Below are 27,890 nucleotides of genomic sequence, written 5' to 3'. Positions count from 1 at the left end.
TTTATCAGAATTCTGATCTGTTCCATTTATCAGGATTTTTCTTCTGCTCATAATGCATTGAGCAATTTCATTTCTTTTACTCACTTCCCTCTACCATGGTGCAAAACAGTATTCTCTATACATTAGATACAAACTCACCATTTTGATTTTTCATGGGTTGTGGTATTTTGTTTTACTGTCACAGAGCTGTTAGTGGGAACTTGTGGAAAAGTATGAAGGAGGCTGTGTTTATGAAAATGCTCCTGTCTTAGCTTTCAGATTGTTGGAAAGAAATTCTTCTCTCTTTTTTTTTAATGTCAGGTGAAAATAATTGATATATTCTACCTAGGTTAGTAATAGCAATTAACACTATGGCTATGCCATCTACAACAACTTCAATTATTTGGAATAAGTTGGTGGAGTGGAGAGAAATAGAGGGTGGGCAGCAAGGGGAAAGCTGAAAATTGCTTGTGATCAGTTGAAAGGTGCTGTGGTTTGTATATGCTTAGTTTTCAAACAAGCTGCACAGTATTTCAGCAATATTAACACTATATTAAGGCTTTACTTAAAAATATTTCTAGTTATGTTGGCTATACCTTTTCTGAATATAATCAACTCATGAAGGCAGAATTGCTACTCCAAAGAGAAACGGTGAAAAAATATATTCAAATAAAGTATGACACACAGTTTCACCTATTGTGTCAGCAAGCCGATAATTACATACAGCTTTTTTTTAAATCTAGCCTTAGGTGTGTCACTGTTTTATTTAAAGAAGAGTCATACTTCTAGCCACAAGCAAATTGTTGCTACCCATAAAAAAATGCAGAACTCAGCATCTTGAAACAAAGTACATAATATCCATTGTGAGCCGCGTTACACAGCAAAACCATCTGCCTGTGTAACACAAACTGTTAGATTCTTACAGAAAAATAATAAATCATTCACCTGAAAGGAAAATGCTACCTCCTTAGAAAAAGGTAATGAGTGATTGCCATCCCGAGCTGTTTGCTTTGTGTTGGTGCTAGAAGTTGCAAATGGTTTATCGCTCGTTCAGTCTGTAGCGCTGGTGTTTAACTGGCTGGCGGGACGCAGGCAATGCGCAGCTTGGAGCGCAAGTCGCGTTGCTGTGCTCGGGCTCGACGGGCAAGGCGGTCATTGCGGCGGAGTAAGCAGAAGTTGTTGAGTTAAGCGGCGAGCTGCTTCGTGTCTTCCTACTTCAAGTGCACGTGTTCGTGTGGCTCGTCAGGAACCTCACTTGGCTACCAAAATGCAACAGGAGTATGCTGCTTACGCTGGGTTCTGCCCCATGACCCGCTCAGACTGTGATTCGGGAGTTACCCATTAAAGCAGAGGGGTAATTTGGTAGTGGATTTTTTTTTTCCTTTTCTGGCCTGCAAAGTTGTAGCATTTTGTGATGGAAAGACATTGTTTTCTGTGTTTTCAGTAGTCACGGGACATAAATATTTCACTTTTGACTAGTGAAAAATCACCTTAAACTGCATAAAAATTTTTAGTAAAATTTATGACAGTGTTTTCAAAGAAATATCTGTTTCCATATTCAGTGGTAGTTGTTTCTTCTCTGCTTTCTTATGAATGCTGTTATTAAGGGATGTAATTGTCAGAATATTGAAGTTACAAACTTAGATTGCTGTAGATCATACATCAGCCCTTCTTCCTTTCTGACCTTACCACTCTTCTTTTGGGGGGGGGGGGGGGGAGAGATAGAGAACACTTATTAAAATACTCTCTGGAGAGAGTTTCTAGTAGTACTGGCTCGTATTTTTACATGTCAGTATTTTTTAGTATTTTATTTCAACAAGATACACTTAATCACATTTGCGTATTTATTTTTTTAAAGTCTAGTTAAACTAGTTTCTAAAACCTTGCCTGATCTATTCAAACTACAGGACCACAAAAAGAAAATTCTTGGCAAAGTAGATGAAACTTCACTTTTATTGTAGGGTAACCGTACTACGTTTGAAATGCGTGTACTGGAGTTGCTAGTCAAGCATATCTTTACAAAAGCACTACTTGAGTGAGATTTTTTTTCTCTCCCAGTCTCTGCATGCATGCTCTCTTTAACCTTACCTATGAGGAAAGTTAAACACAGTTTAATAACTTGGAAATAGGGGTGATTTGATTCCCGCCCCCTTGGGTGTGGAAGTTACTGGCTGTAAAGTGGCAGGTGCACACTGTGAAGCTGAGCTGTTTTGTTTAAAACTTAAACAAAAAATAAGAAGGAAAACATACTTCTACTGTATTAAACGATTATAGTGATTAAATTGTTGCTGGCTCTCTTACTTATTTGGAACTGTTGTGTAGTCAGATCATAGTTTCATTATCTGTCATTCGACGGTGTAGGTAATCAATAAATGCATCATTATTTAGAGAGATCTAATTGCTGTCTCCCATTCAGCAGAATTCCAGTACAAATAGTGCGCACAGCACAGGAGTGCAAGGGCTTTGTCTTCCCTGCGGTGCTGCCTTGTTTTTGAAGAGGGAAAAAAAAAACCCAAGGAAGGTGTGGCTATGGATGAATGATGCAGCTTGCTCCAGGGCAAGATTGTCCTGCAGAATTGGGGAAATCTGAAGCATTGCTTTGAGCTACGTCTTGTACCATGATGAAATATTGAGAATAGCTTTCTTCTTTTATGTGTTTGAATGTTGCCTTCAGAAGAGAGTTCTGTGCCTACTGTGTCTTGCACTTGTGTAAAGTTAATTCCTGCAGGGGCATCATATACCTTCTGGTTTTCTCTCTTTTTTTTTTTTCTTTTTTTTTTTTTTTTAAATAGCAGCATTTGTAACTGCTGTTCTAAGCATGTTTCTTACTGCTGTTTTCTACATGTGTATTCATTATACTTTCATCATTTTACTCCAGCTTTGGGATTGGAGTAACATACCGAGCAGTGCAGGACATTGGGTGGTAGCAGAAGGTGTAAGAGCTTGGTGTGTGCTGGGACTGTGAAAAGTGTGCAGTGTAGAAGTGAGACTGATCACAGCATTGCTCCTTTTCTTCAGACCTCCTCCTTGCCTCCATAAACAGGAGGGATTAAATCTGAGACTCTTTTCCCTAGCAGTGCTGGCTGAAGCAGGCTCTTTCGCTTGCTCCTTCCCCTGCGGCTGATGGTAGCACAGCTGCACGTCGCAGAGTCAGTGGGGGAGCTTCTCTGATTTAAAAAAAAAAAAGAAAGCTAGCAAAAGAAAAATTAATTGAGCCAAGGTCTGTTTTCATCATCCAGCTCCCGGTGTGGCCGTTCCAGTTGGGGTACTGGAATAACTGAAGAGGTGTGAAAAGGGCTGTTTGCAGCAGCAGCTCTCAGCAGACTCCGGGCTGGCTCCAGGTTGGCTCTGGGCTGACTCTGGTCTTGCCTCTTTTTTTTAACTTGCTTGGACTGTTCAAAACCATTTTGCTTGTGATGATTATTATGCCTTTCCTCCCCTAATGAATAGTAGGGAGGAGAGTCTTCTGTCCTGTTACAAATTAGACCTTTCCCTTTTTTTTGGCTCAGGAAGGAAATTTTGGGTTTGTGCCAAATTGGCAAGAAGTTTGAGAGTTTATTTTTTCCTTCCCGCAGCTTCAGGGTGGTATGTTTGAATTAACAGTAGCAAGATTCTCAGAGGTTAGCGACGGGATAAGCTTCCCGCTGCTTGGGACTAGTGTAGACTAGAAGTGCCTGCTACAGGTGATAAAGGAAATTCAGATTTATTGTCCGGTGCTTATCAGAAGAGGGGGTAGCCTGACATTTCTGTGTTCTAATACCTCTCACCTGGCTGGCCTCTGCTCCCAGGTTCTTTCTGTCTTGTCGGGGGAAGGAAATAAGATGGGTGTTGGGCTGCGGAAGTGAGCCGCTAACATACCTGGAGTCCTTTTAACTTTCCCTGAAGCCAATTAAGTGAGGGATAGGGAAGGAAGGGAGAAATATTAGTTGACTGATAGGATTGCACCTTGCTTTTGAAAGTCCATCTGTGTTCATTGTGCACTTACCTGCCTGTTGCGCACACAGGCTAAATACACCTCAAGGAACTACAGAAGGTGTTTCGTAGGGACAGCAAGATGCAAAGCCATCTGCCTGCTAGGAGTCAGGTGTGGCACATTTCAGGCAAGTCAAGACATGATTCTTTAACGAGCTTAAAAAAAAAAAAATCCCACTTTGTTTGACATAAACAGTTTCTTTATGTTAGGAAATCCTGGTGGAGTATCACATAAACTCCCACGGCAGAGCAGACGGGTGAAGACGCCTTGGACATGTTTCGTCTTAGGCATGTTGCTCTCCTTGCTAATCCCTGCGTTACGGCAGACCGTGCCTGCATTTTCAAATAGCAATTAACTTGAAAAAATTATTGTGTAGCTTGATAAGTTTAAAATACTTCTATTAAAAGGATTAGCAGTGACTACAGTATGATTTATTAATATAATGGGGCTATGGGGGCAATGACAGAATTCCTGGGCTTTTTGTTTTGTTTTTCTTACACATGGTATGCAGTTGCAGCACTGAATAACTCAGGTGGCATCACAAAACCAGTATGTTGTTTTGGTGGTGTTACTTACACAGGTTTGTCTTATAGTAACAGAAGAATAAGAAAAAATTGAAAAGTACAATTTGATGATAAGCTGAACTCTTGTTGTGTATAATAACCTCAAACTGCTTTTCGTCATATTTAATAAACCACGTTTTAAGTCTGAATACAAAATTCAAAGAGCAGTATTTAATCTCCAGTGATGGTCTCTTACCATTTCCAGTTTGAAAAGACTGCAAAAAGTTTCATATCAGTCTGTTAATATTTAGTATGTGTGTCCTTATCCCTAAGTGTCCCTTTTGGGCCACTGTCGGAGAAAAGGCAGCGGATTGGAAGGGTTTTGGTCTGACCCAGCACAGCTCTTCTGAAGTGCTCTGTAACTCTTGACTTAAGGGTACCCTGGGCAGTAAGGGCAGCTCTGGATTCTGAGCTTCTCAGCTTGATCGGGGTTTTTTTTTTTTTTTTTCTCAGAAGAGAACAATATTAAAGTATTGCATAACTGACAAATCAGTATTTTATCTTATAGTCCACATAATTGGAAATGTCGGGCAGAAACTTGCTTCTTTTTGCTCTCTAGGATGATTTTCAGCCAATTCCCCTGAATATAATTAATATTCCCTCTTCTATAATTAAAATATAAATGGGAGCCATTCATATAATTAAAACTATATACTTAAATGTCCTTTTTAAAATTATTTTCAAGGTTCTCTGTATGGCAGAGAATGGTATGAAGATGATCTATTTGACGCAGCCCTTTTTCAGCACTTAGCCATCTATGCTACTTCCCAATGGAACGCTTCCGGAACATTTACTCCCCATTGCTTTCGTTTGGATGACCTCCTTTTGTCTTATAATCACCTAATGTCTTTGTGGCAGAGAGGAATTGCTCATCCAAGTAGCGATAAGAAAACATTAACTGTCTTTAGAACAATTTATTGGGGTTTATTTTCATTTCATTCTTGCTTTCTCTCTTGTTCACCTTGATGGATATAAACTGAAATTACGGAGGCAATATTGATTGTGCGTTGCAGCAGATTTTAAGAACACAGTATTCTTCACTGTAGGAAACTGATAGCCAGTACCCAGGGAAATTTGATATTATCAGTGTAATTAATATCTTTATGTTAAAGCAAAGCTATCTTGGATTTACTTTTCAGCCAGTGTTTATTTCCTGTTTTGCCTGGAGTCAATAAATAATGTAATGAAGAGTTTCAGATTTTGAAAGGAATAATTTTCTGCTTACATGATTCTCCCAAAGTGATATTTATTTGTCACAAGTTAATTGAATGCTGGAGGTGGATTTCTAAAACTGAAATCTTCATGTCCTGGGATATATTATCTTTCTGTTGTGCAGCACATCTTTTAAAAGCAGTTCTTTTGAGGGAGAAGAATTAAACTGTGCAGCATTACCGGACTTCATGCACAAAGCAATGGTTTCGTATAATCACGTCTCTGTAGCTACAGGTCACCTTTTGTAAAAACTGCTTTGCAATTTATCTTGCCAGTCCCTCTTTAGCAGGACTTGCATGTTGTTTCCTGTTTTTTGTAACTTACAGGCTGTGATTGTTCTTGTAGAGAGAGCTGCAAGTTTCCATTGCCTAACTTTTAGTTTTGCTTAAGCCTTACCTGAGACTTGCTGTGCATTTGGCTGTTGAGAAACTGTATTTCCAAGTTTTAGTTTAAAATTGCACTGTGTGAGTCTCACGTTAGCAATGATAGTTATGTCCAAGTTTTAAACTCCTGCTGTATTTAAAATAGAAAACCTCTCTATGCAGTTAAACGTATTTGCATACTCCTTAAGTTGCTTTGATACAGTAGGAGGGCATTTGTCTGTTTGTGCTATGGGCAGTCCACAGCAAACTAAAGAAATGAGGAAGTACCTGGTTATTTCGACTTAAATTTTAGTTTAGGCTTGTATTTCATAGACTTGTAGAATGGTTTGGGTGGGAAGGGACCTTTAAAGCCCATCCAGTCCAACCCCCCTGCAAGGAGCAGGGACATCTCCAACCAGATCAGGTTGCTCAGAGCCCCGGCCAACCTGGCCTGGAATGTTTCCAGGGATGGGGCATCCACTGCCTCTCTGGGCAACCTGGGCCAGTGCTCCACCACCCTCAGCGTAAAAAGCTGCTTCCTCATATCCAGTCTGAATCTCCCCTCTTTTAGTTTAAAACCATGACCCCTCATCCTATCACAGCACGCCCTGCTGAAGAGTCTCTCCCCACCTTTCCTGCAGCCCCTTTAGGCACTGGGAGGCCGCTCTAAGGTCTCCCCAGAGCCTCCTCTTCTCCAGGCTGAACAGCCCCAGCTCTCTTAGCCTGGGCTCACAGCAGAGCTGCTCCAGCTCTTTTATCATCTTCGTGCCCTCCTCTGGACCCTCTCCAACGGGTCCATGTCCTTCTGATGTTGGGGGCTCCGGTGTTGGACCCAGTACTCCAGGTGGGGTCTCACCAGAGTGGAGCAGAGAGGCAGAATCCACTCCCTTGACCTGCTGCCACGCTGCTTTCGATGCGGCCCATCATATTTATAAGTAATAAGCTCCTTAGAGGAAATACTACATGTTCTGCTTAGGAGTCTAAATGTTGAAATGATAGCGTCACACGTATCTTATATTTTTGGGACTAATACTCAATATTTTATTTCCACAGTGCATTGGTCATTGCTGCAGTGTTTGATCGTGATGTTAATTGCAGAAGAGCTGCTTCTGTAAGTTACCACATTCTAGCCTATGTTTCTGTTATTTTTTGTTTGTTTTTATTTAATTTAATAATTTGTAAGCCTAGCTCTGTCAAACTACAGTATGTAAGCAATATATTATGTTGTGAGGAAAAAAGTGCTTTTTAAAAATCCTTAGAAGCATGGCGTGAATTTAGATTTTAAATTATATAACCCAGAGATCCACATCTTGATTTATGGCAACCGCTCACAATCTGCTGTGTTATTGTCATGATGGATGAGATCAAGTATCTAAGACAGACCTATTTAGCATTTTCTAGTCACAATATCAAACACAAAAGAGTCATTCATAATATACAAAGACACTATCTCTTTCAAGTCACTAAGCTGGCAAGTTTTGTGAAGTTATGCTTTTCTAATTGTTCATCAGCTGTTACTCTGTGATTCTGGTAAGCTGAAAATTCCTCGAATAATATATTTTCTTCAAATGTATTTTCGGCAATTTTTCAAAACTTTTTCCATAGAACTGGGAATTTTGAAAAGCAAGTGATGAATCCATTAGGCAGCTATTGTTATCTAGTTAGCAGGACTGACACCAAAATATAAGCTGTGGAACACTTCTGCAGAAAATATTTATGCTGTTGAGAATTGAAAAGAATGTGTGATTGTTCTTAAGAGAAGGGAATTTGTGGAGGAGAGGTTACAGAATTTGAGAAGAATAAGGAATGGACATGTATCTTTGAGAGTGTAAGTCAGTGTGTGGTATATATTGAACTTGCTTTCTTGATGTAAAGAGGTACGAGTTGTCTTTTTCAACAGATAAAACAAATTATCTTATGCAAATATAAAAAACCCCACACCATAACTGTATTAACTCAAACACAGGACCAAACAATGTCTGTCAAAGAATGAGGTGTCTCTATTCCTAGGAATAAACTGTACTGTGAATGCATTTAAAAATAATAATAATAATTTTTAAAAGACAGTCTTTGCAACATGCAAATTAATTAACAGGTCTGTCTTAATTTTTTGACTGAAATTTTGAAAGCTGATGCATTTATAATATAAGAAGGAATTCTCAGGGATACCTGGACAGCATCCTTATTTTTTCTAGCCACACCTCTGCTTGAGAGTTTAAGCTGTTGAATGAAGCTGCAACATAATTGCTGGGGAAGTGAGTCAGTTGCTTGTGTAATCGCATCACAAATCACTTTGTCTAAATAGGTTAAAACCAAACATGGAAGCGAAGATGCTGTAGATTGCTGAGTGCTGATATAACATACTCTTCGCATACTGTACAACTAAGGAATACAAGCAATGCTACTTTCCCCCAAACTTCAACTCCTAAATTTTAGAAACTGTAGAATTCTCTATGCTTGGCTAATTTAGCTCACTTGATCAAAATAAAATCCTTAGAGGAAAACGAATGCAGCTTTGCTTTCCTGAGAACTGCACAAAACATTAAGAAGTATAGAGAGTGGAAAGTGAATTATTTATTTGCTCTGTAGGAATTGTCCTAGCAATCAGTGGTGACATGTACAAAGAGGAGAATTGTTTTTAACACAATTGCCGCTACAAGTGTACCACTTACCTTTAGTGGCTTAATCTAATTGTCCTGTGTAATCTACACTTAAACATAAACTGACAGTTGGATCACGAAATACGGTGCTAAACCAGATACATTGACTCGTGCTATAAGCTTGGTGCAGATTGTCCTTCTGTATTTCAAACAAGTACAAAATACAGTACATTTTCTTTGCACTTTTCTCTTCTACCTTAAACCAAGCTATTGAGCATTCTGCAGTGCAGTTATTTCCAGTCAAATTAATTTTTTCCTTAGTACTTTCTAATTTAGAGCTAGTCAAAATTTGGAATTACTGTTTTGATGGATATTTTTTAAAGTACTGAAGCTTTTTTTCTTATTTTCAAAAGGCAAGCAAAGAAATATTTTGTGTTTACCAGGCATTACTACAATTTTGAAGAAAAGTACCTGGGAGTCCTAATTATTTCCAGTCATTACTGCAGTTAAATACGTATTTAAATAAACAACATGTTTTACTAGATTTTCCATCTATTACAATATGCAATATATTATAATGCAGGACACCAATAAAACAAAACAGCATACAGAGATATTTTGAACCCTGAGGTTAGAGAGAATAAAACAGGACTGTTCTTTTGAAGATCCAAAAGTGTTCTGAGCTGACTTTTGCAACTCTTTCGTGAATAATTATTATAAAGAATAATCACATGAATAAGTGATCTCGAATTGGGCTCCATTCAGCTCTGACACGTTAACAAGAAGGGGTTTTTCCCTCTTGGTTAGTTGATAGTTTTTTAAAATCATGACTTAGAAAATGTTTTAGTATTTTTTCAGTTTTTGTTGGAACAGCAAAGTATTCAGGTTAGAAGGCTAGTTGGTCATCTTAGTTCTGATCTCATGGGATCTTGAAATTAAGATCTTTGCATACAAATTTTCCATCTCCAGAGGAGATTGTATGAAAAATGAAAAATTATTATTACAAAACAATTGAAATATTTGGCATATTTTAAGAATTTGCAGTTGTTTGAAAGTATGATTGAAATAGTAACATTTTCAGTTACTGAAAATCTCCTGAACATTATGAAGAAAAATAATTTGTGAAACACTTAAGAAAGTGCTAAAGGAATGAGGAGGGAATTCTGTCAACATTAAATGAGCTCTAGAAAATTGCCTTTTCACTTGGATGAACAATATATTTCATTGTTTTCATATTTCTACTTTAGTTTCTCTCACAAAGCTTTAACAGAATAATATAGTGGGGATGGATTTCCTTGTAACTTTTTCTGCGCAACATACTCCTTCACACCCACCAAAATAATTTACCATATCACAATTTTGTTGCTAAAATTGGGATTAGATTCTTGTAAAACAGTAATGTGTTTAAATTGTCACAGCTGGATTGTGAATTGTCTACAAAGTCTTCTGAAGTCACTGGTGAAATTTTCCAAATATAACTCGAAACACTGTAGGGTTCTGTTTTTATATTCCTTTGAGGGCTTTTTCTGTTTTTGTTTGAATATCTTGGTTTTCATTGTACATTTCCCCATAATTGGCTGAAAAACTTACTTGTAAAAGAGGCACATTTTAGCTTTTTTTTTTTTTTTTTTTTTTAAATGCACAACAACAACGCTGAAGCTGAGAGGGGTTCATGGTGAGGCCTACAAACCATCCTCAACCTAAGCAACCAGCAACAAGTTACTGTACAACTTCATTCTGCAACTGGAAAACTTTCTAGTGACTGAACTATGTGTACAGGGATTTGCCAGTTACCATATTTCTCTTCATACTTTTATGAATTGTAAATTCGTACACAAGTGTGTGAATCTGTAACAAACGGATTATATTTATCCAAGGCTATTAAACCGAAATAATCAACAAATATATTTATAGTAAGGCAATACTAATATCTGTCCTTGTAAGCAGTGGTTAAAGTTGTATGGTTTTTTTTATAGATAAACTCATCAGTTTGGTGTAAATTAACATGTAAATTAGATGTTTAGAATACATCAGATGAATGCTAAGTATTTTTGCCATGCTGCTGGGCTATTTCGTAGATCTTCATGATTGTTTTTCTAAGTAAGTTCATATCTGAAATGGTGATACAGGAATTTTAAAATTCCTACGTTAAGCAAACAAACCATGTGACATCTTTATGTAGCTGTTTTGTTGCAAATTTGACTATAGCCCCCTTTAAATTTTTTTCCAATGATTTTGCCATAGTATATTTTAGTCCTGGCCTTACGGATGTATTGTAAGTAGAATAAAATTCCACTGGTTTGAAACCAGATTTACATTGTTTAGATATTGAAGTTTCTGATTGAAAAACAGTTAAAAACAAACCAACTTTATAGATTTTATATCATTAAGACACTTGTCTGAGCTTTATGTTTTAAAAAGGCATTGTAGTGCAGTGATTGAATTGTTAAATCCCATGGATATGATAGCTGAGAGCATCATTCTTGCTCAGACCTCCCTGAGTAAAAGGGTCTCAATAGCATAAAAGGGGATCTAAAGCTAACATGTAAGTAAAAAGAAATAAATGATGCAGGGTGACATGAAACGATGTCCTGGCAAATCCTGGCTGGGGATGTATGTTGGTGGAGAGGTAAGGAGTGAAAACCCCCATGTCAGAATCTGGGCTCCAGCAAACGATAATGAACAAGCGTAGGGCATTGCTACAGCTCACGCTGCTGTTTTGGAAGGCTGCTTTGTGTTGCCCAAGGGTGTATCCATGCTGCCGCCAGCGCGGCGGGGAGCCCGTGCAGCCCTACCCGAGGCAATCCTGAACTGGTTAGCCCAGGGCCACTGCTGGCGGTGTGGCTGCCACTGCGAGCAGGCTGAGGTGGGCTCCAACACACGCCAAGGTCGTGGGTAAACGGCTTGGAGTCGGCCTGTGCTACGTGTCCTGCCATGGATATTCCGTGAGCAGGAGCTGAACAAGCCTGGGCACGTCCACAGGAACTGCAGTCATTATCCTAAGAGACATAACCCCAGCAATGCTCTAGGAGGCTCGGCTTCCTTAGGCCTTGCTTCACCTGCGAGTGCTCGCTCCGTGCATAGAGTATGATACCCTGGTGAGGTAACTAAGCCTTTTGTTTTTGCAGGTGGATTACCACATGCGTACTGTATTTATGCAGGAAATACAGAAGTTCTGTCTGCCAAAATTCTTATAACATTTTCAGTAAAGATTGAGACTTCCCCCCGTGTGTTAAATATCCATTGACAGGTGCTGGAGATCTGGGTTTGTGGACAGAGCAACATTTCCTGAGAGGAGTGTCCAGATAATCTCTCAGCTTTCTGAAAAAAGTTAAAATTTACAGAAGCTTTTATTAGTACTTATGACTGTATATCCATTTAAGGAACAAAAAATAATTGACTTTTTTGAGAGAGGGAGAAAATTCAAGTAGGGAATAGGCAGTTAAGTGAATTTTATTCTGTAGGCCATACAAGTAGAGAGATTAACTTGATGGTTGTATTCGTTGCATTTTGCGAGATTTTGAGTTTGTTTAATGCAAAATACAAGAAACATACATTAATTTTGTCTTCAGGTTTTATAATTTGTGTTTCAGCACACTTTCAGATGTGTATCTTTCAAATAAGTATTGCATTATCAGTATTTTTTGTGTAAAGTTTTCACTCATGAATAATCAAACTTTGCCTACTATTAGCAAATTACGTTGAAGTAGTCAGACAAAAGTGAGCTGTCTCAATTTCTGTTGTCTACAGGAATTGACTTTCAATGCCAGTGTGAAGCCTTGTGTCACTACTCAAAGGCGCTCTTGTGGGTGTGACTACTTTAATAAACTTAGATTCTTACTGCTGTCATGCATCATACAGCTTTAAGAAAACCAGAACACAGAGACGCAGAAACAGAAAAGCCCTGTGGGCTTGTTCTACTGACAAAGCTTACTTTATTTAAAAAAGAAAAGCCATGGGTCATTCATATTGTTGTGTGTTTTGAATTCATCATCTGGTGTTTATCAAAAAGCAAACCTGACTCCTTTTGGTATGTTTGTTCTCTGTTCTTTAGGCTGCCTTCCAGGAGAATGTTGGGAGACAGGTATGATAACTTTCCTGATTCTTCATTCATTAGTGCCTTGGAGGTTACTGTAAACGTGTAGTACCTGAAATCAAAATTAGACGCCGTGGTTGCAGAGAAATTGACTAAAAGAATGTCACAAAATAATTATTTTCATTATCAACAAACAAGTTCTTCTGGAATACTTTTCTGAGACATTAGTTTTATTTTAGTACTCTAGTTTTAGAAGAAAATGAGCTTTCTGGTAATTTTCAGTCATTCTGAAAAGCAAAATCAGCATGTATTTCGGCCATTATACACCTCGCAAACTGGAATGCTCTTAAAGCAGGAAAAGTGCTTTTTTTGTTATTTTTTGTTTCATTGACTTTCTAGTTTTTAATAGAAGAGCTGAAATGTGCTGAACTGTCTTTGCTGTGGCTGGTGATACCACAGTGAACTATGCTTAAGAGTCTTCAACTCAGTGTTTGGTTTTGCTTGTTGTACCATAATGCTACTATCTAGATATTTTGAGAAGTCTGCGACTTTTAGAGGTACCTAAGTGCTTTGAAAAATAGTATTGTGATAGGTTCCTGTGTAACTTAGCAACGTTTAAGTAGTTAAAATGCTCAAACAACTTTGATTTGCAGCCTTGGTGGAGAAGCAAATAGGGTGAAGACTTGGATTTCAAAGTTGCCTGGTTTCTCATCAGGAACTAACAAAACTGAATACACAACTTACAGGAAAAAAAAAAGAAGAGGGGAAATGGTTCAGTGGCTCTTGTGGGGCATATGAGCATGGTTAAGGCGAATTTTGTTATTGCTAAGCTGTTCTTTAAGAGATCTTTGTTAAAATGCTGTCTGGCTTTCCCTATGTCATTCCTGAAGATCTCTGTGTTACGAGCCCGGATAGTATTCCTTTAGAGCTACAGGTATTAGGTAACGTGTCTAACTGGTGTGTGTATTTCTAGATAGAATTAGATTAATAGCAGAGAAAGGATGCAAGAAAACAAAGGGGGAAGAGGGTGGCTCTTTTGGGTGACCTGGCCTAGCTAGATCCATGACAAGTGTAAGGCAGCAGGATTCTGCCCCGCTCTGCCGTTCCTGCCCCAGAGAGGCGAGTCACAACACAGCGACGTGGCCTGCTTACCCTTTGTGGGTGCTGAGTGAAGTAAACCCTCACTGTGACTTCACTTCCAGGTGAGACAGGGCTCCTGGCTGCTGCAGGTTTAGAAATGCTTCCATCTAGCAAAAATTTTGTGGGCTTTTTTATTTCTTAATCAGAGGAGTACGGTCTGTGTTAGTTTACAACCAGAAAGTTTCCTTATTGACTCTGCTTTGACCCACAGTTCAAATTTGCCACTGTTGGTAGAACACACAGCAATTTTAGCTTATATATTGGCATGTTAAGGAGGAGTTTGCAGTGAAATAGTGAGTTTTCATGGCATGAAGAACACTATCAGTCTCCAATTGGTTCCTGTAGAAGTTCAGAAGTTCTACTTACTGAACCATTCCTTACTGCCTAGGAAAATGGCTTTTTGATCAGTGGATACACCCTCTGCAGTTCTTTCCCTGGATGTAGTGTGTTGAAAGAGAAACCCTTTCTCTGAATTGGAAGGAGCTAAAACATATTCTCTATCTGAGGTAACAATGCTGATACTAAATATGTGGAGAAAAAAGTTGAGCTCGCTTACTTCCTGGTTCCGGCCTGCTTCACGTTTCCAATTCCACGTGTCCTGAATCCGAGAGCTTGCTTTTATGGCCTCAGAAAAAGAAACCATTTACACTTCAAATAAATGAAAACTTTTAAAAATCTGAAGAATTTTTTTAAAGCCTATGTCATGAGAAATGCACATACTTCTAATAAGAAAAACTTTTATATTAGAGAAGTAAGTTTTAAGTGTTCTGACAGAATAGAAGCTGTTAGCTTTTCCTCTGAAGTTTGTCTCTCCCTTTGGCCATGACCTCTGTACTCATAGACTTGGTGTCAGGAATTTTGCTGTCTCACCAACACGCACTGTGGCACCATGACCTTTGGTGAGACGGCATCAAATTGGCACACCTACACCCAAGTAATAAGTAGCAAGCTCCAACTAGGAGCTACAATTGAAATTTTTTAGCTGCGATTTTTCCTTATGTATAGTATGCATTCTTACATATTTAATTGTATGTCATCTTGTTTGACTATAAATCATGCTGAGGCATTTCTCGTGTGTACATTTTTCTCATGAATCAGTGTTTCGTTAGGCTTTTGAAGAGTATCTTCATTTCACCATTATTAGGGCTTGCACGTAATCTCTTGGATAAGCCAGAAATACTGTCTGTCCTTGGTTCAGTCAGATCCCAGACCTTGTTTTTTTGACTGTTTGCATTATGCTTCCCAGAATAAGACCTATGCAGTAGCTAACAACTTCCCACGGCTTGCAGTATATGCTTCTTCAATTATTCAGGCTTAGATCTAGTGATATTTTCTACCATTTTTGCATGGCTGTATCCTAATGTGAAAGGACTGAGTGAGCTGTAAATAAACAAACCTGTATCATATCCAGAACCTGTACTTCCACATATCCTTATTGCTTAAATGCCAGATGATTGTCCCTTTTGTAAGTGAGTGGAGTGTCTTCCAGTTGACTGGTTTCCATTTGTGCTTAATTACGGCTTGTGGAGGCTACACTCTGTTCCAAAACACAGCTGTGCTGCATAATACTATATTAAATCAGCCATGGCCAATCAAAAGTCTTAATATCTGATTTATATTGCTTGTATAAAAAGGTAAATTTTTAGGTGGCAATTGCAAGGTAACTGATCTTCCAAAACCAGTATTTTTTGAGTGGTGATACCAGAAGTGTGGTACTTCTGTAGGAGTCAGTGTTTCTGGTTTTGCTGGGAAACAGTGTTCTATTAAAAAACAAACAAACTAACCACATTTTTTTTTAGTTCATTAATAAATAAGACATAAAATATATGTGTGAGTAGAAACAAACAGAAGTAATTGAACTCCCATGTATTCTATATGCGATGCGTTTCTTGGTGCTTAAATCTCTGATTTCATACCTCAAAACTCTCAGCAGATACTTGTTCCTTCACACTAACTGAAAACAGGTTTATGTTTATCTACACCTTCTTTTAGAGAAATCATATTTTGTGTACATAAATAGTCATACCTTCAGCAAATATATATTTGGATATGACTGGAAGGTGTTAAGATGGCTATGGCATAGTTTATTACCTGCTGTTATTTACTTTGCTTATCATTGACTCGTAAGTGAAGCTATATATTTTGCTGTTTATATGTCTGATATCCTTTGTATCTTTAGTACAAGTGATTTTTCTATAAATTAGAAATTAAGTTGTATTTTTTTCAGTGCTTGGACAGTAGCAGGAGATTTGTTTTCAATAGTGTTGCCTATTTGGAAAGTATTTTACATTTTGAAAATAATACTTTCTTATTTTTTCCCCTCTTCCCTGTGATGTTTGTAGGGCACTTTTCCACATGGCATAGACATTCTAACTGCAGCTGATTATTTTGCTGTTGGTAACAGAGTTAACTGTTACCTGACTATAAGGTGAGTTTCCAAGCATTGGTTTTCCTAAACACGAGGGACCTCTTTTACATAATGAAATATTTGTCTGATTGTTTCACCTTACTGAACATTACGCTTATTACTGTTGGTTTTGAATAAAAAATATAATAAATAAATATAATATTATTTCTGCATCAGACTGCTTATTATCTGTAAGAGATGGTGAAAATGTGACCATGATTTCCTTGTCTGTGTGGAGGAAGCAGCCAAGAGGCAATATTTGCAGATGTCACGGAGCTGTCTAAGCTGGTCAAGGTTACAGAAGACTAGGGGATTTTGAAGAGTTGTACTAAAAGGAGAACCTATTATGTTGGCAGATAGAATCTGATGTGCAGAAAATAAATAAATAAATATGCATGTAAACACATTCTCTGCACAAGTTGAATTTGTGGCCTGTGCATAGACCTTTAACTTGAGTGTTTACATTTTTCATAGATAGCTCAGTGAAAATCTAACCGTAGTATGCAGTAGTGTTTGAAAAACCAAACTGATCAGTGCAGTGTGGAGTCTGCAGAGAGTGTAATGGGAAATAGCGAAACTGGTGTGGTGCTGTCATAAATCAGTGGCTTGCCTTGGAATCCTGTGTCCTGGTCTGGTGAGCTATCTGAAAATACAATAAAGCTGAAGTCAGGGGAATTCAGAGGCAAGCTAGGTGCATAGGATGACTAAAATGAACGTAAGATTGCACTTCCTCCTGCGACGATGAAAAAGACCAAGGGCTGGGTTCTTGCTTTAGTTGTCCCAAGACAGACAGTCTAGCCTGGGTGTCTAGCCTCTTCACAGCCAGTGCAGAGAGACAGGCAGCTACAGAAGGTGATTCAGGCCATTTTAAGATATGTCAGATAAATTGCCCTGTGGAGTTGCATGTTACTCAGAAGCCAACAGGTTAGAAAGGCTTGAAGAGATTATATTCTTGGGAGACAGAAATAGCAGACAGATATATGACGGCTTGTCCTCTGTTGCCAGCTCACAATGAGCGGTTTTTTAAGATAGTTTACACTGGAACCCTCTATCCTCTTCCTCAACTATTTTTTTTTTTTTTTATTAATCTGTCCACCTCCGCATTGTCCCTTTTGAGCATAATCATTTCAATCTGTACATATCCTCACCTTTTACCTACTGTCACTCCTTCTGGGGTCCACACCCTCCTCCTACACTCTTCCCATGAGCCTCAGGTCCACGGAGCTCCCGCCTACTGAGCTGGGATGGGGAAATGCAATGGCTTGGTGTTGGGTGCTGCTCTAGGTCCATGGAGCGTCAATGTGAGCTTTGAAACTCTAACTTTGTGTACTAACAGAAAATTAGAAAATATTCAACATTGACAAAGCAGTTTTCATTTTCTTTCTTGTTTGATTTTACCTTGGAGACTAATTATGTGCTCCTTAATTGTGGAGAGCGGAATTGTTAATTTATTATTTATTTCAAATGCTCATTTATTACTCCTGTCATTGTGATTTCCAAGGTTTTTGTAGGAGTGTTTCTTACCTAAGTGAAAACTTTTTTACTGTTGACTTTTCTTCCACTCCTGTGCCTTTCTTTACATTGTGCAACAGAAAGAATAAATTTGTAAATTCTTTATAAATAATCTTATGCAGTTAGTAGCATGATTCCTTGAAACTATGTTCAGTGTTGTTAGTCAAACTCTTCTTTGTAAAGTATTTGTCATCTCACTCATTGTATTACTTTTAAAAATCTTCACCACTTTGCTCTTCAAGCAGGATGTAATTATTTGGGCCAATACTTAATTATTTCCTTATTTTTGTCTGAGTAACATCAAAGGAAAAGTACATAAGCATATATTTGCCTGCACAGAAAACATGTATCAGTATGATGTGGTAAGAAGAATGGACCTTTCTGATCGGTGTGCCTTAAGGTGATGTAATCGTTTATGTAGCTGGAAAAAGCTGCTTGAGGTTCATATTCCAGATCTAGAGTGTTTAGCTGTCCTTCCCCCACCCAGATAAACAATCCTGGGATGCTTTGTATGCCAGCATAATGCCGCTATGTGAAAGGAACCTGTGCGGGTGTGAAGGTTTGTACTCCTGGATTGCTTTGAGCAATAAAAGCTGAAAAATTTGTGTCGAGTTTTACAGTTGAATTTGGTTTTGGTTACTAAATGACGACGTTCTTGTAGAAAGGCAGTATCATATATATTTTTTATATATGATATATGCGTGATATATGATATATATGATATGTGTGTGTATAAATAGCTGCTTATATCCTTTCAATTATAAGTATTTTTATGCAAATTTTTCATGCTGGGTGCCATTTTGAAACTTTTTGCTGGATGTTCTTTGGAGGATTCAGCTCAAATATCATAATCTATTGCTGAGGATGGAAGGTAGAGGAAACCCGCTTTGTATGGATTGGGAGTAAATAGATTATGTGATTCCAGGAGTTCTGGGCTTGGTAAAAGCAGAGTTAAGGAAGAAGCTTCTTAATCTAAGTAGAGAGAGATCAAAATATCTTATTGGCAACATTATCAGGAAGGCTAGACTTGTATCCAAGTCTGCTTGCATTAAATACTCAGTAGGGTAGGAAAGATGAGGAGTGTAGTTAATTACAGTTATTAATTAAAACGGAAAGTAGGATTGGGCTACAGACATGGCCCAAGAGATCAACTTTGATAAGCTGGGCTGGGAAGTCCGGATTAAAATGGTTTGAAGGAGTGGTGAGTGCTAAAACTAGAATCCAAAAAGCAACTACAAAGAGAAGAGGAAGTGTGTCTATGACTGTATGTTCTTCCAGAACAGGGAAAGAAACCAAAGAGTAATGGATTTTATCATTTCTCTACTGGTATCCACAGCCAGTTAAACCAACTGTCTAGTCCCCCTCCAGGGCTCACAGCAGCAGTAGGTAGTACTTCTGAGTCCTGTGCCGGCTCAAGTGGCTTGAGGACTCTGCTGTGGGTTTAAGCATTCCTGTTCTTCTGATGAGTTACACAGATACCAGGATGGTAACATGCATCAGTATTTGGGTTTTGTCTTTGTGCATGCCGTTTGACACAAACACATTCGGCTGATTGTTTAGCTTTCCAAGATTATTTAAGATAGATCAGATGTACTGAAAAAGCATTTCACTTGACTTCTGTTGACCGTAGCTTTCAAGAGCTGATGCTTCCAAAGATTGGAAAGCAAGTGTGGCTGTAAATTTAGAAAATTATGCAGGCTCCCTAGATAATTAGTTCTTCTATTCCCTTCCATCTTAGATATTGACTTTGCAGCTGTAACATTTGTTGTCAGAATTGACTTTTTGGGTATGTTTGATTTTTAGAAAGGACAAATTGAAAACCCGTATTCAATTTTGGACCATAATGTTTATGAAGATGTAGCACGTTTCTATAACATAGTTTTGCTGTGTACTGTGGATGACATTGTTGTATTTCTACAGTCTGAAATAATTATATAAGTTAATATACACATCTGCATTTTCTAGAATGTAACAATGGAAATTGAATGTTCATTTTTGCTTTTCATTGCTGTCAAGCTTTTTATATGAACAGTAGTTCTTATAGAGAATTTGAAAGAGTTTTAGAAAAGTGATTTAAATTTTTTCAATAATTGTAAAATATTTCCTATTATATTATTTCATTCAGCTGCATCTCATTTAGGAGAAAGCATGTTTAATTTTTTTTTTTTTTGTTGCTTTAAACAGAGAGGATTTAAATCTTTGGAGTAGCTTGTGTTAAAATGCACACTGATGTTGATTCTGTCCTCTGTCTGTATCGACATTTCTTTTTCAGTGTGTATATTGCTGGCTTTCCTGAGTATACACAGCCTATGATTGATCATTTAGTTAACAGGAAGATCAACCACTGGGATGGGTGAGTTCATAAGTCTAATTATTAATATCTAGGAATTGACTGTTCTGCTTATCATGCTTGCTTTCATTATTTTTGTAAGTGTTACTTATTCCAGAGTTTGCAATAGCATTTGACAGAGGAAAACTCAACAAGTAGTAGCCAGTGTCTCCTGTACCTCCTTAGCATATTGTCGCTAAAGCACGTTTATGAATTTTGTCTTTTTGCCATGACCTCAATGGATTAATAAAACACGTTTATATGGCATATACTGTATATGAGGCGTAAACACCATCACCATACAATTATCATAATTAAAGCAGATTTCATGCATAGAGATGGTGCTTAGTCATATTCAGTGTTCATGAAGATTAAAATATAGCACAAATGAGATTTTATCAGTGCTGATAATAGTTTGCATCATGAGAAATAATAATAGTTTACTGCAGTGTCCCTGCCAATGCACAGAATGAGCCCTCAGGTTCTACCATCCACACGTACGTTTTTCTTTGTCTCTTTCAGCAATAAGTTCTATTCATGCAGCTAAAAGCTAGCTGTAGGCTGTCTGTTTGGTCCACTGCTTTGTTTTGTTGACTGTTTTTGAGGGGGGGAGGTATGGGATGGACAGAAAATACTGTAATTTTTAATATTGCTGGGATATTTATTTTGGTCAGGAACAAGAGTCCCTTCCTGACTTTTTTTTAATACATTAATTCTACTAAATTGCTAACCCCAAAAAATCTAAAAAGGCTTTTTTGCATCTTCAGTGTTATTCGAGAACTCTCAACGAAAGCTCTGCATAACCTTACTCCCCGGGCTCCTGAGTACATGGCAAATGTGGGTAGGTAACAAATAAGTTCTGTGTTGCGTGCCATATCGAGCGTTCTGGTTTCTGGAGCAAAAACGTGTTAAGAAGACTTAAACATGCACCGTGACTTAATAAAAAATAAGATTTCCCATGCAACTTAATACATTGTAGTGACACTAATAGCTTTACCAGTTTTCAGATTTTACGCAGAAATTATAAAATACTGCCAGATCTTTTCCTGTCTGGGGACTGGACTTCAGTTAGTCAGCTACTCTGGACCCTACCAGTTCTGAGATGAATAAATGGATGCAGTTCTGTTGCAACAATTCAGGCAGCTAGCCCTCGGTTTCCCAGCTTTTGTGCTGTTGATATAGCTTTGATGTCATAAAGGGTGGGGGAATCTGTTTTGTCTTGTCCAGTCTGACCTCTTCAGAAAAATTCCTTTTTGACCGTTGTGTGCGTAATCAAATGAACTCAGGATCCTTTGGTCAGCCCACTCAAGATTCTGAGGAGGTACCAGCTGTTTTTTAACATGGCTTACAGAGAGCAGCTGACCCCCGGGTGAATCTGGAGTTATGGATTTTACCTGGGCTCCCTGTAGCGGACTGGGAGGGTGGCAGTTTAGATGGCACTAAAATTCCGTGGAAGTACAAGGCTCGTTTCCCTTACTGCTCAGCCAGCCCTGTGCCTAACGGCAAGTAGGTTGTTTTATTTGCTCTAAGCAGGGAGCTAGCTGTGAGTACAGAATTTCCTGGTGTGGTTTAGTATGCTTTGTCAGAATTTACTTATATTTTTAAAACTTAGTTTTCACGTGATGACCGGGATATATTTGCCTGACTTTCCAGAAATGATTTTCCCATGTTATTTCTAGGCAGACTTGTTTACATTTAGAACTGTGATCTGTCACTATGCTTTGTTTAAAAAAATAAAAAAATAAAAAAATTTAATCTCTTTCAGTTTTGCCAAAACTTCTGCCTTTGTCAGTGGGCACGGATCTGCACACGCGCCATGGGGCAATTCTTGCCTGTGCTGAGATCACCCATGCACTGTGTAAACTAGCAGAAGAGAATAACAGGTAGAAATGCAAGATTATCTTGCCTATGAATTTTCCTTTCGTGTCTGGTCTATTGAAAGCTTCCCAAGTATAATTATGGAAATCTCCATCTTCCTGAATTTCTTTTCCATTGAATTTTTGTTTGTTTTGATCAGTCATGCCAAGCCTTCGGATTCGATTCGATGTTAGAATCGTAAGTCTAAATTCATCCTCAGGAAAGTGACATCATTTGATGCCTTAGTTGGAGAGTCCAACACTGCCATTTAAATATAGATTAACCCCTCTTTCCCCATAAGCACACACGTGTTATCTATGGCTGATGTAGCCAGAATAATTGACAAAGTTATTTTAGTCTTTGCTTTAATGTTGTGATTAAAGAAATTAGTCATTTACCTTTTCTTTCTTTAACAAGAATTTTGTGGGAAAAAAATGATTGAAAAAAATAGAATTTGGAAATCACATCAGCATTAGAATTTTATACTAGTGTGACTTAAATTAGGATGAGCGGCTGTTTAAGACAGTGGAAAATAAGACTCCAGAGTGCAAACGTCACTGAAGATAAGTACAGTTCTGCAGGAGTCATAGACAGATGTACACAGAGGAAATAGATTTTAAAAACATACAAATATACAAAGATATCTAAAGTGGTGACATCTAACAAATGTAATGGTGTCATTTCTACAAGCTAAATATACTGAGATGAATTCAAATAATAGATATCAAAAGGGTGCACTGATTTTTATGGCTTTAATTATTGACAAACAGGAATTGTATTTGCCAGCAATGTCTGTCAAATTTGCGTTTATCTTAAGAGTTCCCTTTTCAAGGAAGTTGAAAAATTAGAGAAAAAGATGCAGAGCATTTTTAGTAGTAGGAAATACTTGAAATTAATGGAAAAATCACAGAAGTGTTGGAATCCAAAACCAGAACTCAGCTGACAAGGGTTATTGGTGTATTACTGATTATACTGTTATTAGTAAGTGACACTTTTGGTTTTGGTTTTTTTTTAATAGTCCTTTAAGAATGAGTTTGCTGCAGGAAAGAACTTGTGTTATGTTTACTGAACTATTTAAAATTAAATATTGCATATTTCTGAGCATAATTTGGAAATCAAATGAGTGCTTTTCTATTTGAAAGTACAGTGAAGAAGAAAAATTATTGATAGCATGATTAGGAAACAAGTGTTTAAAATTTTGTATGCCTTTACAGATCTATAACATACTATTTCAATGAAAAAACATTGGAGGGACTTAAGCAAATCCATCAAGAGGTTTGTAGCAATGTATCTTTTAACCTAGCATGTTGCATTGTGTTTAAACATGTACAGTTAAGACAGCTATTCTCCACTTTCCTCTTCCCCTTGCCAGAAGTAAACAATCTCACAAACAGGAGTTTGCACGCACGCACCAGACTGTCTCGTAGCTCGAAGTCTTTGATCGTGTGTCTTACTGCAGTGTAATGTTGTATTTGGTCCCTTTTTCTTCTGCCAGCTTCCTAGCTAAGCCACTCTCTCCAATGCTGTCAGTTACGCTTCTGAATTACTGCATAGGGTTCGCTTTGTTTCCTTCCCCCTTCTCTTTCTTCTCCCATTCTGTACATACTGACTGGCCTTGCAGGTCGATGTATGACTGTTGCCTTAATGTGACCATGCTCAAGAGAAATCTCCTAGTCAGTCTGCTCTCTGTGCTTTCTAGTCTTTTTTCTTTTACTTTATTGTGATTTCGTTGCTAAATCCTTGCATCCATAATTTACCAATACATAGACCTCGACAGTCACATTCTGTATTTCAGCTGATGCATCATCTTTATCTCTGCTTAGGACAAATGAACTCTTGTCCTGCTCGTAGCAATTAAAAATAATTCCATGGAGATAATTTTGCCTAACTTGTCCCTTCAATTTTAAGTCATCCCATGTTGTTGTTTTTTTTTCCTTTTGGATCCTATTTCTTCACCTTACGGAACAGACAGTATTCAGTGTTCAGGCTCCTACTCATTTCCTGCGGTATCTGTAATACGATGTGCTAAAGCTGTCGGCCTTCGCCGTTTACGCGTTATGCTTTAACGTACGTAGGTGCTTTCTTAACTCTGTGCATAGGTGGAGGCTGCTGCTGTAGATTGAAAAAGCGTCTTTGTCCTTGTTTAGCTTTCTCATGTTGAAATGCCTTTAAGCTTGATCAGCAATATCTGTACTGTTACAATGGCCTTAACTTGTTATGATACTTTCCACTTTCTGCTCTTGTCTGTTTTTATAATTAATCTGCAAAGTTGGTGTAAACTTTCTTTTTAAAAATGGGGAGTTTGGGGTTTTTACTACAGAGAAATTTGATAATCTCAGATTTTTTTTAAGATGGCTACTGTAATGACATAGTATTTTTCTGTCACATTTGAAATTTTGTTGTAGTTTTTTCTGTTTAATTGGTAGCTAACAAAGTTATTTTCAGTTTTCAGACAGTGCAGTATATCATCTGCAAAGCGCCGTAATCAAAAGGGCCAACTCTGGAAAGCAAATGTATTTTAAAAAGCCAAACTAGCTTCCAGGGTATGTCGTAGAGCAGCTAGGATTTGGAATTTAGAAAATCAGTGCGTTATGAATGTGTTAAATTGCTTTTCTTTGAATGTAAAATTCAAATTGATATAAAGAGGTTTTTTAAAAAAAGACTTTTTTTTTCTTGTAATTTTATTTTTAAATTAACCCAAAGTATTGCATAAATCCCAATATACAGACATTGCATGCGTGGAGGAAAAAATGAAAACACTCATAAGAAACAAACTCTGCTAATATTAATGTTTATTGCTCTTTCCCCAACCCCCAGCTTTGCAGTCGTCAGTTGTACAGGTAAGAAAATGGATGCAAAGAAAAGATTTTTCATATTGGAAAGTATCAATTAGAAGTAATGAAAAGAGTAGGATGCTGGGGGGTTTTTGGTTTGTGCGGGTTAGTTACACCTGTGACAGACCACCCGTCCCCCTCAGTTCATAAGAACGCAAGCACCCGCGTTCTTTGGCAACGTCTGCCTGTTACAGAGGCTGGGGTCGATTTGTACAAGTGAGTGCGACTTGCAGGCGTGTTAGATTAATGGGAAAGTGGTAAGTACTGGTCTCAGTATTGTGATCGAGACAGCTAGAGAGGAAAGAAAGTGGAACAGGACTCATGCACTAACCCATAGCTTCAGCAGCGTGCAGCGGATTTTGTTCCCATTATTCACCTGGGCTGTAGCACTGCTATAGGGCAAATAGCAATGACCTTTAGCTAGTAAGTTAATGACTCCAAAATGTATTTATTTCTTCTTTAAAGGAGCTTCTATCTAAGTTCTAGAATTATGTTCTTCATCCTGTGCAATGGGTAGACCAGGAGTATTAGAAAAGGTTCAATGCAATTTTTCAGCTCCTGTGGCAAAGAGAATGTAAATGAGCTTTCACTGGGTTGTTTTTCATTTCCTATTTATTGAAGCTTCCAGGAAATAGAGTTAGCCTAAGTAACTGTTAAGTAAATGTGAATTAAAACTGTTATGTGACTTCAGAGTTTGTTCCTAAATGTAAGGAAATCAAAACATATTTAATGATTTGTGTTCCCTAGTAACTGTATACGCGAATGAGGCGGGGCGGTTCTGCTTTAACCGATGAATTCTTTGAGCTTTCGGGCATTTCGGTTCACTTCTTTGCACATGACCTATCTGAAAACAGTAAATAAAAAAGTAGATTTTTGTGAAATTAGTAATTATAATTTAAATAATTTTATGTAAGTTTTTGTATCCTGAAACTTTCTTTAAAAATGTTAAGATTTACTTCTTGAGAGTTGTACATACTGATGTGGAACTTCAGCTCCAGAGCTAGCTTGTGCTGGCGGACGATTTTAATGCTGATACTGTATATTAGTGTCTTTGTGGGTGGCTGTCTTGGCTCCCATAAATTCTTTAATGTCAGGGTGGAGCTTGGGTGTAATTTGTTTTTGTCATAATGTGCACTTCTTGCACTTAATAGTATTTATAAGATGCCTACAGAAATGTTTTTGTTCCAGATAAGACTTCTAATGCAGCTCCAAGCAAAATTGATTCACTGCTGTTTACTCTCATACTTAGACAGAGATGTCTACTATAATTCGTATTTTAAAATATCGGTATGCATAAAATATTTTAAAATAGGACAAGAAAAATAAACTAGGTTATAAAAACAAACCAGCAATTTGAGTATTGCTGGGTGAGCATTTAGTGAAACAAGCCAAACTTGTTTCGTGATGAGTAATTATTGCACATAATATTCCAAAGATTTCCATTTGAGAAATTGCTACTGGGAATGTTCAGTGTAACAACATCTTGTAGGAAAACCTGTATGTTTTATTTGTGTTTCTAGTTTTTAAACTGCATTAACAAAAAGCATCAGGCCACATGTCTCAACTGTTCATTAGATACTTTGGTCTCACTTCTGGTAACAAAACAGCTGTCTCTTTGTGGATCAAATGGATTTTAATGCTTTGATCAAGCTGTTTTCAGAAATTGTGTTGGCCTGTGAGAAAGGGAAAAGAAAGTAAAGTGTAGAAGTGCTATGATTTATATTTTTTTAAGAAGTTGCAATTTATAAATTTTAAGCTGGAAAATGGGTTGTGAGTTTATTGATGGTCTAACGCTTAGGATTCCATTGAATGCATAAGCACCTCAAGTCGAAAAAGATAAAACTGTAACGTAGACCTTCATTTAACTGACCGTCTCAGTTTGTGTAGCAGCTCTTGTAGTGTCTGTAACCTGATTTTGAATGATGGCCATGCATTATCCTTCAGACAGGACACTGTCCAGGTTTTGAGTTATACTGCACAGTCTCTCAATTTTGAGTATACTTGAAGCAATCAAATTTGTTGAGGCTAGTTGTAGAAAATCCTGCCTTCTACTCTTTTTTTTTTTTTTTTTTTTTTTTTTCTTGCAAGTATCTTTCTGTCTTCCTGTGTAAGTCCTTTTCTGGGTTTACCATAGTGTGCTGAAAAAGGAGAATGCAAGTCCAGGCACATCAGTATGTGCTTCCTTCCATTACTCTTGGCTCTGACACATTTGAGGCACTGGTTTGTCTTGAGGATCTGGTTGGTTTGAGTATTTGCATGTGCACTTCCAGTTGAGTATTGCACAGGGAGCCTGATTTTCTGTATTAAATGAGCACTAGTTAGAGCATGTCACATGCAAACCATGCCACCTAAATAGACTGTCTATCCATTGTGCCCGTTTAGAGCTATACGGGCTATAGAGTTATAAAAATAGAGCAATGTTTTATTTGCTTTAAACATTACTTTTATATATGAAAACCTAAGACGAAAACTTGTGGCATCTGTTGTCTCAAGCTGTCTTACTTGGGATAGGATGTCAGTCTGCCAGTTTAAACACAGTGTTCATTGTTAGCCTGATTTATATCATGCTTCCACTGAACCAGCGTGGTTAGTAAGTTTTTTTTGGTAGCAGATATATTTCTGTACTGCACCTAAGACCTCATACTAGTTCTCAATATGAAAAGTTCTCAACAAAAAAAATATTTATGATAGTATCTCTGTTAAGATTCTTTAAAAATGCATCATCTGATATAAGGTTCTTGACTGAATAATCAGCTGAATAGGTGTTCAGAATTCTTTTTTTTTTTTTACCTCCTTTCTTGTAGCCAGTTCTGAGTCTGATAGTGTAGGTCTTAATAGGCAGAGTTAGGTAACGAGATAATTTAGGGACGGATAGGGAAGTGCTGCAGATAGCTACTCTGGGCTTCTTCCAGGTACTTGCACTGCAGTTGTGTGTTTCAACGAATGCTCTATTTATTGGGCCTTCAGGGTTCCCATCAGAGCTGGATGGGACGGAGCGCCCCGTGTTTGGTAGCGACTCCCACGCGGGGTGACTCAGGCTGTGCAATGTGCTGTATGTGGAGTTTTGCTCTGATCTCATTCCTGTA

At 37.8% G+C, this 27,890-nt stretch overlaps 1 protein-coding gene across 4 annotated transcripts in view; it reads left to right on the top strand.

Annotated features, from left to right (window-relative positions):
- Positions 1 to 27,890, top strand: part of TBCD (tubulin folding cofactor D) — a 127,564-nt gene that overhangs the window by 54,343 nt on the left and 45,331 nt on the right. For all 4 annotated transcript variants that reach the window (XM_086762207.1, XM_086762206.1, XM_086762205.1 and 1 more), the window contains exons 16-23: positions 7,143 to 7,200; positions 12,744 to 12,773; positions 16,208 to 16,293; positions 20,057 to 20,137; positions 20,881 to 20,954; positions 21,879 to 21,996; positions 23,185 to 23,245; positions 24,788 to 24,810. In XM_086762207.1, the coding sequence (XP_086618333.1) occupies positions 7,143 to 7,200; positions 12,744 to 12,773; positions 16,208 to 16,293; positions 20,057 to 20,137; positions 20,881 to 20,954; positions 21,879 to 21,996; positions 23,185 to 23,245; positions 24,788 to 24,810 (531 nt within the window). The remainder of the gene's footprint in view (positions 1 to 7,142; positions 7,201 to 12,743; positions 12,774 to 16,207; positions 16,294 to 20,056; positions 20,138 to 20,880; positions 20,955 to 21,878; positions 21,997 to 23,184; positions 23,246 to 24,787; positions 24,811 to 27,890) is intronic.

The sequence above is a fragment of the Chlamydotis macqueenii genome, chromosome 18, assembly GCF_036417535.1.
Source record: "Chlamydotis macqueenii isolate bChlMac1 chromosome 18, bChlMac1.mat, whole genome shotgun sequence".
NCBI lineage: Eukaryota > Metazoa > Chordata > Aves > Otidiformes > Otididae > Chlamydotis > Chlamydotis macqueenii.
Note: the sequence above shows the minus strand (reverse complement) of the source record. Positions and strands in the feature narration are given on the sequence as shown.